The sequence below is a fragment of the Notamacropus eugenii genome, chromosome 5 (genome assembly GCF_028372415.1).
Source record: "Notamacropus eugenii isolate mMacEug1 chromosome 5, mMacEug1.pri_v2, whole genome shotgun sequence".
Taxonomy (NCBI): Eukaryota; Metazoa; Chordata; class Mammalia; order Diprotodontia; family Macropodidae; genus Notamacropus; species Notamacropus eugenii.
In genome coordinates this window covers 108,064,612-108,077,128 of record NC_092876.1, presented here as the reverse complement: position 1 = coordinate 108,077,128, position 12,517 = coordinate 108,064,612, and the positions used below count along the sequence as shown (strand labels likewise).

General features: G+C 35.6%; 1 protein-coding gene across 2 annotated transcripts in view; it reads left to right on the top strand.

The window, feature by feature from the left end:
• Window positions 1-12,517, top strand: part of RB1 (RB transcriptional corepressor 1) — a 182,620-nt gene that overhangs the window by 127,937 nt on the left and 42,166 nt on the right. The window contains exons 18-19 of one of the 2 annotated variants that reach the window (XR_011967315.1): window positions 1,744-4,865; window positions 10,207-10,281. Coding sequence is in view for 1 of the 2 variants with exons in the window: in XM_072610548.1 (XP_072466649.1) it covers window positions 10,207-10,328 (122 nt within the window). In the remaining variant the exon portion in view is untranslated. Of the gene's footprint in view, window positions 1-1,743; window positions 4,866-10,206; window positions 10,329-12,517 lie in introns of those variants that run through there. The other variant, XM_072610548.1, reaches the window with a different exon arrangement.

Genomic DNA, 12,517 nt, shown 5'->3' with positions numbered 1-12,517 from the left:
ATAGATAAATCACGCTGGGAGGGCAGGAGCCTCAGGGTTGTTGTTTTGAAGAGAAACTGTAACTATTGATATATCATGAAGGAAAGAGAGGCATTCTGGAAAGTGAAAAGAATGTATATTAAGTAGAAGCATGTGGAATACTCAGTAGAAGAACCAGAGATGGAATGTTGTGTGAGGAACAGCAGCAGTTCTAGTTTGGAAAATTGGAGCATGTTAGAAGGGGCATAATGTATAATGAATAATGGGCTGAATTCAGATTGTAAAGAGCTTTAAAAGCTTAACAAAGCAGTTTATATTTTATCCTAGAGACAATGAGAAATCACTAGAGTTTATTGAGTAGGAGAGTTATGTGATCAGATCTGCACTTAAAGAAAATCACTTTGTCAAGTTATATGAAAGATCATTGTGGTAGAAAGATTCGAGGCAGGGAGACCAGTTAGGAGGCTATTAATAGAATATAGCTGATAATAATAGATTATTATAATGTAGCCTGAGCTAAGAAGCTAAGATAAATAGAGAAAATGGTTCTAAGACAAGAGATGTCATTGCTATAACAAGATTTGGCAACTGATTGGATATCTGTACAGAAGAAAAGTAAAAAGTTGAAGATAATGCTGAAGTTATAAATATGGGAGAATGAAGGATGGTCATGCTTTCAACAGAAATAGGGGATTTTGGAAGGGAATATTTTAAGGAACAAATAATGAATTTAGTTTGGTATGTATTGAGTTCAAGATGTCTTTGAGACATCTAGTTTGAAATATTCAGTAGGCAATTGATAATGTGGGATTGAAGCTAAAGGAAGAGAGGGGGATGGTTGGATATCTGTGAGCCACTTGCATAAAACCATGAGAGTAAAACAAGGTTGACAATAGTGAGAGTATAGATAGAGAAGAAAAGAAGGCTTAGAACAGAACTTTGAAGAGTCTAAGAGAGAAAGAAATACAGTTAGGGAGAGAGATATGGATAATAAACCAACATGGCTTATCAGACAGGTAAAAAAGAGCATCAGTTTATCGAATTAATCAGACAAATAGGAGGAGACCCAGGAGAGGGTAATGTCGCAAAATCCAGGTAGGCAACAGGTAGGAGAAGGTAATCAATCGTGTTGAACCTAGCAGATAGTTTGAGAAAGATGACAACTGAGAAAAGACTAACAGGTTTAGCTGTTACTATACTAATAATTATAATAACTATATGATATATAACTACTACTACTACTAATAATGAGATAAATATTAAATAATTTTTGATGTTAGAGAAAATAGGGAGGCACAGGAGGTTGTTAAGGATTGATGTGGTCTGTGGGACTAAGGGTCACATACAGGAGATTTAAAAAGAGAAGATGAGGTTTGCAACAACTTGCTGTAGAGATGTGAGAGTCAATTAGGGAAGAGCAAAAAGATTGCTTTCCTGCAGTGATGACCCAGTTTGTTCTAGTAAACCGAAGAGTGGGTTGTGTGACTTTTCCTATTGTTTTTTAGTAGCGTGTGAGTAGGTGTAGAGAATGTGAATTGTAGGTGTAAGTCAGGTTAGAATCTGGCAACATATAAGCCAAGCACCAGGTAGATCAAAGAGGCAAAGGATTTGAGACTAGAGGGTAGTGTTTATTTAAACTACTTAATTATAAGATTGGATTGGAAAGGAAGGAAAATTAAGCCAGAACAAGAGTGGTCCAGAATGTAAACCTATCTTTTTTAAGGTCACAAAATTACAAAGTGTTCCTTTCACTCCCTTTCCTAGAGAGATGACCCCTCCTATCCTCAAGGAATTTGGATTCCATCAAGGGAGACAATATGTACATAAAAAGGTATACACAAAAGAAATACAAGGTTTTTGGTGGGAAGGAAATAGCAGCTGGGAGGAATTAGAAAAGACCTCCTGTAGGAAGTGGCCCTTGAGCATTTGATCTAAGAATTCTCAGAGGCAGAGCAGGCACAGAGGACAACCTTTACAAAGGCATGAAAATAAAGAATGAAGTGGCTTGTGTAAAGAACTCAAAAATTCCTGTTTAGTTGGGCCATAAAGTAAAGGAAAGGATATAATGTTAACATAAGTGAATAGATAGGTTGGAGACAAGTTATCAAGAACTTTAATGCCAAACAGTGAGTTTGCTTTTGATCTTAAAAGTTATAGGGAGTCATTGGAGTTAATTGATCAGGGCAGTGACATAGTCAGAACTGTGTTTTAGGAACATCACTTTGGCAGCTATATGGAAGATGAGTGAAAGAAAACAGGAGAGACTTGAGGCAGAAAAGCCAAATGAGAGGCAGTAGACCAAGATGGATGTAATGAGGGTCTGAACTAGGGTTTTAGATATGCATATGAAGAGAAGACAACAAATTCAAAAGATGTAAAGGTGAAATAAGTAAGATTTCTAACTGATTAGGTATGTGAAATGACTGAGAGTGAGGAGTTGAAGATGACTCCAAAATTATGAACCTGGATAACTGGAAGGATGGTGGTACCCTTAACAGAAATAGGGAATTTCATGAAAGGAACATAGGTGGGGGAAAGATTTTTAGCTATGTTGAATTTGATATGTCTATGGGACATGTAAGTGAAAGAGACTGCTAGACAGAAACACCTGCATCAGGAGAGAGAATACATCGAGATGTGATTCATAAACACATGGGAGCTAGTGAAGTCATTGAAATAGTATGTAAAAAGAGAAAAGAAAAGAGCTGAGGACAGAATCATTGGCTTCAGCCACAGTTAAGTTGTGAGATATGGTTGATGATCTAACAAAGGAGATAGAGAGATGTCATAAAAACTGAGAGAACAGTTTCCTTAAAACTCAGGGAAGGACTTTTTCAGGGAAGTCTAGAAAGATAAGAATTGAGAAAGAACCTTCACATTGGCCAACTAAAAGTTCATTGGTAACTTTGGAGAGAACAGTTATTTGAGTGATTAACGTTGGAAGCTAGAACTTAGCCACAAATCTAAAAATTTAGCTTCTAGATTTCATATAGATTAGATTATTGAATGTACCCAATAATGTGTAATGTTCAGTCAGGTGATTAATTGCAGAACAGTATGTATAAAATAATCTGTGTCCACTTGTATATTTTTAATGTTTTTAAATCTATATGTTTTGTACCAATGGCCATGGTGGAAAAATAGGACATTGGAAGAGAAAATAAAGCACAAATATAATAATCTCAGTAAGTAATGACACATAAGATTTAGTTTAGAATTTTTTTCCAAAATTTTCCACTGATTGGAGTCATAATGAGCCAGATTTGTGTTAAGTTTATCAAACAGTGCCTAGATACAGTGTTAGACACTTCCTAGCTTTGTGACCTTGGGCAAGTCATTTGACTGCTATTTGCCTCAGTTTTCTCATCTGTAAAAAGGGGATAATAATGGCACCTACCTCCCAGAGTTGTTGAGAGAATTAAATGAGATGATAATTGTAAGAGCACTTAGCTCAATATCTGGGACATAAATGTTACATATTATTATTGTTATTAAGTCAGAGGGATTTTTTTTTAATATTTTAAAAACCTACACTGATTAATCAATTAAGCATTTTTGTAGGAGAAAAAATTGAAAACGGGGTACATTTCCTCCTATTTGCAAGGTACTATTCTGGGCACTAAGGATTTATAGGAGGACAAAAACCAAAACAATCCCAGCCTTAAGAGCCTTATATTTAACATTAGTATTACTTTTCAAAACAATTGCTTTGGGAAGTGAAATACTATTTCTAATAATACTGCCACAACTCAAAATAGTTTTGGAATTGCCATCATAGACAGACTGAGCCAGAGAAGGATACCCATCTCTTAAGCTGCACTTCATTTAACAAGCAATGTCAATCTCCAGTCTTATCCATCAGGCTTGGGTTTCATATGACTTTTAGTCATTGAAATCCACTTTCCAAAAAATGAATATTTGCCATAATTAGATGGATAGAGCACTGGTCCTGAGGTCAGATTTAGATCTCACTCTTGACACTATTGTCATTTAAATTTTGTGGACCATTTTCCTCTTCTGTAAAATGCAGGGGCTGGATTAGGCAGCCTCTGAGATCTCTTCTAGCTCTAGATGTGGGAACTATGTCCTGAAGGCATTTTAGAAGAGCATTTCTCAAGTGTTTTGAGCAGTGGCAGCAGCATTAAAATAGATAAATAGCTTCCTAATGTTCACTTTAAAGGAAACAAGCCTTATCTGGATTCATAAATTCTGGCATTATTTTTAATTTTTTAAAAAACTCTTTTATGATCAAATGTGCACTTGTTGATTGAAATTAAGTAATCAGTCTGAAGTGATGTTTAGAAGTCATGCCACAGTGTGTTATTTGAACTCAGATATATATGAAAGTCCCTTCAATACCTACATGTGTTCAAACTGTTATCTCCATTTCTGCCCAAACCTATTTTTAGTATGCCAGGTTAAGAATAGTCAAATAGAACTTCCCCTTAGCTCAGGTGTAGCAGTAAGCATAATGTATTCTACATTAATATTTCAGTACACTCTTAAATATTTGGAACATCATCTGGCCTTTTGGACTTTGTATCAAATCTGGCCTCTAAAACCACTGGGACTAAAACTAATTGAGAGGGAAGTTTTCTGACACTATTGCACTCTCAATTGTAGGTCAACCCAAGCTTGATGGCATCAAACCAATCCAAAATCCACCCAGTTCAACAAAACCATGGTCATCCTACAATAATTCTGAATGAGATTTCCACTTTATTTCATTTATTTTGGACAGTTTACCAATTGGTTGGAAAACTGTGATTCATGGCCAAGAATGTTGATACTAAGAATAGCTAATAGTGGCAACATTACTTAAAATAATGAAATAAATTTTCTTTTATAAAGGTCACTGAAGTCAACTCTGAGAAGGCAAACATCAGGTGATGAAATCTAATTCTTGAGTATAAAATTTTCTTATAACAATCTAAAAGTTAGGACATTATTTGGGGGGAAATTAGTGTTATTTTGCTCATTTAAGAAAGGAATATAGTTTTTCTCAGGTCTCTGGGCAAATATATGATCATGAATATTATCAACAGACATATATCCACAGGATTTATTTCTTGTCTTATGTAATAAATGTTCTTTCTTATAGTTAATCATACCAAAAGAGGAATCCCCCTTACAACAAACCTGTTAAGTAATTGTATATTTTCTGTTTGAAGACAGATCTCTAAGGAAGGGCAACCGCCTCCTTCCCAAGGCATCACACTTGGAATATCTCTAATTGTTAGGAAATTTTTCCTGACATCAAACCTAAATTTTCCTCTTTACAATTTCCCTCCATTGCTCTGGATTCTGCCCTCTGGGGACCAAAAACACATCCAATCCCCTTTTCACGTAATTCTTTTAATTCTTGAAGACTACTATGATGTTCCGCTTAAGTCTCCTTTTCTCAGGGCTAAACATCCCCACTTTGTTCAGCTGATATTAATAAGGTAAAGAATCAAACCTCTGTGTCATTTTGATCACCCATTTCTGGATACTCTTCAGCTTATGAATATCCTTGTTAAAATGTTTGACTAAGGCAGAAGATAGTGGAACTATCACTTCCTTATTCTTGCAAGCCTCTTAATGCAATCCAGAATCACATTACCATTAAGGGTTGACATTTCACTTTGTTGATTCATATTGATCTTACAGATCACTAACCTAACCTACATCTTTTTTCAGAAAAACAATGTCTATCTGTGCTTTCTCCATCTCTCTTCCTTCAACACATACATGTGTGTACACACACACACACACACGCATCATAACATTTAGTAAATGTTTGTTGAATTGAATTGAACCCAGCAAAAATCTACCACCACCCTGCCAATCTCTAGTCTCTGTAACTTCCCTTTAGATACTTCCATCCAGTCATTTCCTCATATAATGTTCATTTCTCAGTGTTAGTTCCTCTTGGAGTATTTAGTTCCTCCTCACATTATTAGTCTGCACTGATTTTATCTGTACATTCTCGTGTCTATTTCTACATGTATATTTTCATCTACCTAGTTAGTTTAAAATTACATTCTATTTCATTTACATTCCCCTATAGTATTTCACTTAATGCTCTTTAAAGAGTTCACAACCATGACTGTGGGAATATGTTTAACACGATTGTGTATATATAACTTATATCAGATTGCTTGCTATCTCTAGTTTGGGAAAGGGGGAGGAAGGGAGAAAAATTTGGAACTCAGAATCTTATAAAAATGAATGCTGAAAACTATCTTTACATGTAATTGGGAAAAATACTATTAAGTGAAAAAAATAGTTCATAACCAGCATTGTTTCTGGATCAACACAGATACCTGAATACAGAAATTAGAGAAGTTAGAGAAAAAAATAAACTCCCTGATTTGACCCCCTCCAGAATGAAGGTGTTAGTTGAAAGAACAGAATTAAGTTGAGAAAAGTTTGACACATTATTAGCCAGTATTCTCTGCTTTTCACAGTACACAGATTCCTATGGTCTTATTTTCCATCAGATGGAATAAAGACAGTCTTATTTTCCTCTTTTCCTGTTTGGGCTCTAACGGTTACCAGTGGCATGGAGAAAGATACTTTATAATATATAAAAGGAAATATTCTTTTTATGTAGCATCTCAGATTGTTAGCTTCAACAGGGAAGGAAGTAGTTTTGCTTACTTTTTGTTGTACAGTGCCTACAACAATGTCCTTTTCAATGAGATAGTACTTTAACCCAACCATTTTAAATTAAATCTCTCAAATAAGTATCATTTATGTGTTTTCTAGTAGAAGACAAAAGAATAATTCTGAAACAAATTAGGTTTTCCTAATATAGGGTGCTAAGTTTGTAACAAGTTGTTTTATTAGTCTTGATAAAAGTATTTTATGTACTTTTGCAGCTGGTGATACTTTATACTGTGTAGCTGATAAGTGTATGGTGTTGATATTAATTTATACTAAATCAGGTCAATATATTTTTCTTCTCAAGTATTTTCTTCTAGATTAAGTCAAAAATGAAAATTTAATTTTTAAGTTAAAAGTTAAAATTAAACCTATGAATTTTCCAAAAATTAAGAAGAGAAATAGTTAATTAGGAAAAGAAAATCTTTGCAGCAAGTTTCTCTCACAGTGGTCTTATTCCTAAAAGAGATCAGGAACTAACTGAAATTTATAAGAATAAGAACCATTCTCTAATGATAACTGGTCAAAGGATATAAATAGACAATTTTCAAGGGAAGAAATCCAAACTTTGAATTGCCATATGAAAGAAATGCTCCAAAACATTAATAAGTAGAGGAATGCAAATTAAAACAACTCTTGAGATTCTACCTGATGTATCAGATTCATACAGTTTGCAAAAAGGAAAATTACAAATATTGGAAGGACTGCAGGAAAACAGGCATATTAATAAACTATTGGTAGAATTGTGAGTTGGTATAGCCATTCTAGAGGGCAGTTTGAAACTGTGACTAAAAAGTTACTAAACTTACATAGCGTTTGACCTAGCAATAACACTACTAGGACTGTATTCCAAAATGGGCAAAGAAAGAGGAAAAGATTCTACATGTACAAAAATATTTATAGCAGCTCTTTTTGGCAGTGACAGAGAACTGGGAACTAAAAAAGTATTTATCATTTGGGGAGTGGCTAAATGAATTATTGTATAAATGTATTGGAATACTGTTATTTTGTAAGAAATATAACAGCAAAACCTTGGAAGACTTGTATGAACTGATGCATAATAAAGTGAATAGAACCAGGGGAGCAATTAATACTGTCACAACCATCGTGAAAAGAATCAACTTTGAAAGATTTAAGAACTTTGTTCCAAAGTGGTGACCAGCCATGACTGCAGAGGACTAAAGATGAAGAGTGCTATCAACCCTTGACACAGAGATGATGGCATGTACGTGCAGAATGAGGCATTAATTTTTAGACACGGCCAGTGTTGGAATTTGTTTTGCTTAACTATACGTATTTGTTACAAGGAATTTGTTTTTCTTTCTTCTCTTCGTGGGGGAGAATAGGAAGGATAGAAAATGTGTTTTTAATTGAAAAAAAAGTAATTAATGGTGGTATTCCTAGATGGGGCGGCCCTCAGTGATATACAAAGAGAGAAGGAAGTTCAGAAACAGGTAGTAGCACTTTGACTCAGACTCGAGGAGCAAAGCAGCATCCAAGTTCCAGTATCTAGCCTAATCTGCAGAGGGTTAACCAGAGTAGGAATCCCACACGAAAGGGGAGCCTGCAGTTTTGTCACTCTGAACCAGCAGAACCTCTTAGCTTGCTGATGGAGGCTGAGGCTAGCTGTAGTCTGCTGTTGTGTAGACCCAAATCCAGGTCAGAAACTTGTAGAGCTCAAACCAGGTAGAAAATAATCAGACTTTGCCCTAGATAGACCACTTTGGGAACATTGAAAGCTTGCAGGTGCCCACCCTGTCCCTAACATCCTAGTTCCCCCAAGAAAGCAGCAATAGGACTGGCCCAAACCTTTTCTCTAGAATTGTGGCATAGAGTAGCCCTAACATCAAATCCAGAGTTAGGAAATAGGCTAGGTTATTCTGGATATAGGACATATCTCTTGAAAAACCTATCCCTCTGTCCAAATTTCCTTATATTCCAGCTGTCTAACTAGAGGCAGGGGCCCAGAAAATTAAAAGGAGAAGCATACCAGGTAGCAGCTAAGGTAGAAAACAAATCTGTACCATCACTTATAGTCGCTTGATTGTGTTCAGCGTATCATTTATATTCCGTATTTACTTCTTTTACTGTTTTGTATAGGTCTTTTCTTTCCAACAAAGTTGCAGACTTCCTAAGGGCAAATACTCTGTTGTATGTGTCTCTTTTTGTTATCTATAGCATCTGACAAATTCCTAAATACAGAATAGTTATTTACTGAATACTTGTGTAAGTAGAACTAACAATGGAAACTCAGAACTGATTTGGCAAGTGTTGTACGTGTCAACAATTGTAACCACTATAGTAACGGTCATTTAGTTCATATTCCTTTCTCTAGGGCAGGTAGAAATGCTATTGCTTTTGACCAGAGGCCATTGCCAAATCTTTCTCTAAATGAACCTATATGTACATGATCTCAGGCACCTAGGTTTCTAGGCCACTAAATTATCTGTGGAAAAAGGTTTTACATATGAAGAATTCAGAGGAATTTGGGAAGGCCTGTATAAAAAAATATAGTGTGAAGAAAGCCAGCACAGGAGAACAATATACATAGTGATCATGGTTATTTAAAGTAAAACAACAACAGAATACCTCAGAAATGAGTTCACCTCAGAGGACTGATTATGAAGTATACCCTCCATTCCCTAAGGAGAAAACCAGTGAACTGGATTGGTGTCATATGGCTGTAATCTCTGTTTTTGAGGGAAATGTGGCCAAATATGATTGAGTGTTCACACCAAACACAATTGAGTGTTCTCACCAATGTAGTGAGCCCCTTGGATTGGAGGGCTGCTAGACGCCTAAGGAGGGTCAGGAAAACAAAGTAGGTTAAAGCTTTTGTACCCATCAATGCTGGAACCATTGTACTTGTAGCCTAGGTGAGACTCGGAGACTCTGTGGAGAGAGAAAGAGAACTACAGGTATGGAATGGGAACTGTGCTATCAGAAACAATCTGTGTTGGTTTCTTTCACTTACATGTATTTTGTAGAGAATTAGTAAGAAAGAAGTTAGTGTACAGGAAATAGACATGAGGAAGTAGGGTACTAAGCGGTAATAACAGGCATTCATATTCAAAGGCACAGAGGTTCCATTGAACTCAGAGTATCCATGACTACATTTTGTCCTTTTCTGTGATTTCCTTTCCTTGGTGGTTTGCACTGTCCGTTTGTTGCTCAGAACTTTCCCCCTGTTAGTGCAAACACAGGAAACTGGCTCCTAAGTACAGTCTCCAATGAGCAGCATGTACAATATTCATCCAAGTAGGTACTGTGTTAGGTAAATGTACAGAAACAAGATGCTTTTAGAAAATGAGATTATGAAGTTTAGAATTAACACTGATTTTGGAGCTCTGCTACCTTTGGTAATTGTTACCACAGGTGGTACTTTATGTAGTATTGGGAGGCTAACTGCTGGACATTTGAAAGAGACTTGGTGCTCAGGGCATTTGGCAGTCCAAGTTGATGCAAGCAGTTCAAACTAGAGTTACTAATTCGTGACCTGTAAATAAAGTGTAGTTTTGGTGCTCAAGAAGGGAATAACTTCTGTTAGTATATGTTGATGTAATGTCATTTTCTTTCATATAGGATTCTCCTTTATTTGATCTGATTAAACAGTCGAAGGAACGAGAAGGACCAGTTGATCACCTCCTTGAACCCACTTCTACTCTTAATCAGCCTCTCCAACATAATCACACTGCTGCAGATCTGTAAGTATATCATTAGTCTACTACATGATATGCCCACCTTCTTTTCCCATCATATTTTTCCTGGGTCATGCCTGTTATGCATTTATTTATATGCAGTCATCATTGGGAACATACTGAAGCCTACTCATACCTACCATATAAAATTAGGGATTGGGCCAAATGGCACCTGAGGTTCCTTCTAGCTCTAGATTTATGATCCTGTTTGCTTCTTTATTAAACTATGAGTCACCTACACCTGTGATTGTTTAGATTGTGTAGTGTACCATGCTATATAGCAGCACCACAGCTATTTATCTTAATTAGAAGAATATTAGTGTTGAAAAGTAATGAGCTTTGTTATCATGTAGGAGCTTAGAATTGTTGAAAGTACAACTTCTCAGATGCAGTCCAACCTCCTCTCTTCCTGCTATAAATGGTGGGCTTGGCTCACTTTCTATAGTTTGAACAACAGAGGTGACCTAGGTGACATTATGGTTAGAGCATTGGTTCTGGAGACAAGATCTACATTCACTTCTGGCCATATGCACTCCTAGGTATGTTACCCTGGACAAATGACTTAACATCCGTCTAGTTCAGTTTACTCAACTGTAAAATGGAGATAGAGCATGTCACCAGTAGTGCCTATGCCCTGCTATTATCCCTTACTTCCCACGGTTGTTGTAAGGTCAAATGAGATAATATTTGTAAAATGCTTAGCATAGTGCCTAGCATACAATAGGGGCTTAATAAATAATAATTATGTTTTTACTTCCTTCTTCACTTGGAATCTTCCCCAAGGGATTTATGATCAGCCACAGTTGGATACACTGTACCTTGACCAAGACATAGTGATGTCATTTTGGTCCTTTTATAAAGATTTCAAGAGATCTGTGAATTTGGATGGGTAAAAAATTACATATTTTCATTAATCTCAATCTGAAATTTAATGTTTCTTTCAATTATGAATTTTAAAAAATTTTATTCTGAAAAAGGGGTCCGTAGGCTTCATGAGATCACCAAAGGGATCCTTAACACAAAAAAGGTTAAACACTTGATATATAAGGAATCCCCCTTGCATTTGGACTCTGCAAGACATTGTAGATCACAGAAATGAATATCTTCGGCAAATGAGATTTTAAGTGTCATTTGACAATGATAGAGGGTCATAGACAAATATATCTCTGTGTTCACACATATAAATGAATCTTGAATAATAGTAACATAAGCACAAGAGACACCTTGTTGGAGGAGACTTTTTAAGGTTGAATTTTGCTCTCCCTATCCCTTTCTACCCATTTGTGGAGGTGGGAGATCCACAGGTATTACACATTTCATGCTTTTGAACATTCTTAATATACATCATTCAGTTGTGCTTATTTTTTTCTAAAAATACTATTTTGTTATATGGGATGGCTCTGGGGGACAGAGAGGGAAAGAGAAGAAGCTACTTGGTATAATCATAAGGATGTAAGAAACAGAAGACATCAGTAAAAATTTAGGTTAAAAAAAGAATTTTACTATACCTATTCAGATGCTTTTTTATAATCAACCAACAGCAGATTTCATATTTATACTTTTTAGTTAGTTGTGTGACTAAAGATTTGTTTTATTATAAGAAATAATTTGTGAAAACTGACCTTTTCTCTTCATATTTTTATCAGATATATTCCAAGTATATTCAGATATTTTAAGAACCAATTCTTTGAAAATTTCCTTGCTTCTAGAACAGTTGTCTGCTATGTGACTTTGATCTATTCTTCCTGACTTCATTTTCTTTTTTTAATATTAATTAATTTATTTTTAGTTTTCAACATTCACTTCAATAAAATTGTGAGTTTCAGATTTTCTCCCCTTCTTTTCCCTCCCTCCCACCCAAAGGCATGCAGTCTGACTTAGGCTCTACATATGCATTCATTTTAAACATATTTTCACATTAGTCATGTTGTAAAGAAGAATTCGAACCAATGGGAGGAACCATGAGAAAGTAGAAACCAAAAAAAAAAAAAAAAAAAAGAGAGAGATAAAATAGTATGCTTCAATCTGAATTCAGAATCCCTAGTTCTTTTTCTGGATATGGATAGTGTAATTCTTCTGGAATTAGATCCTTAGATCCTTACATTGCTAAAAAGTGGTAAGTGTATCAAAGTTATCACACAGTATTGCTGCTGCTGTACACAAGGTTCTCCTAGTTCTGCTCCCTTCTCTCAGCC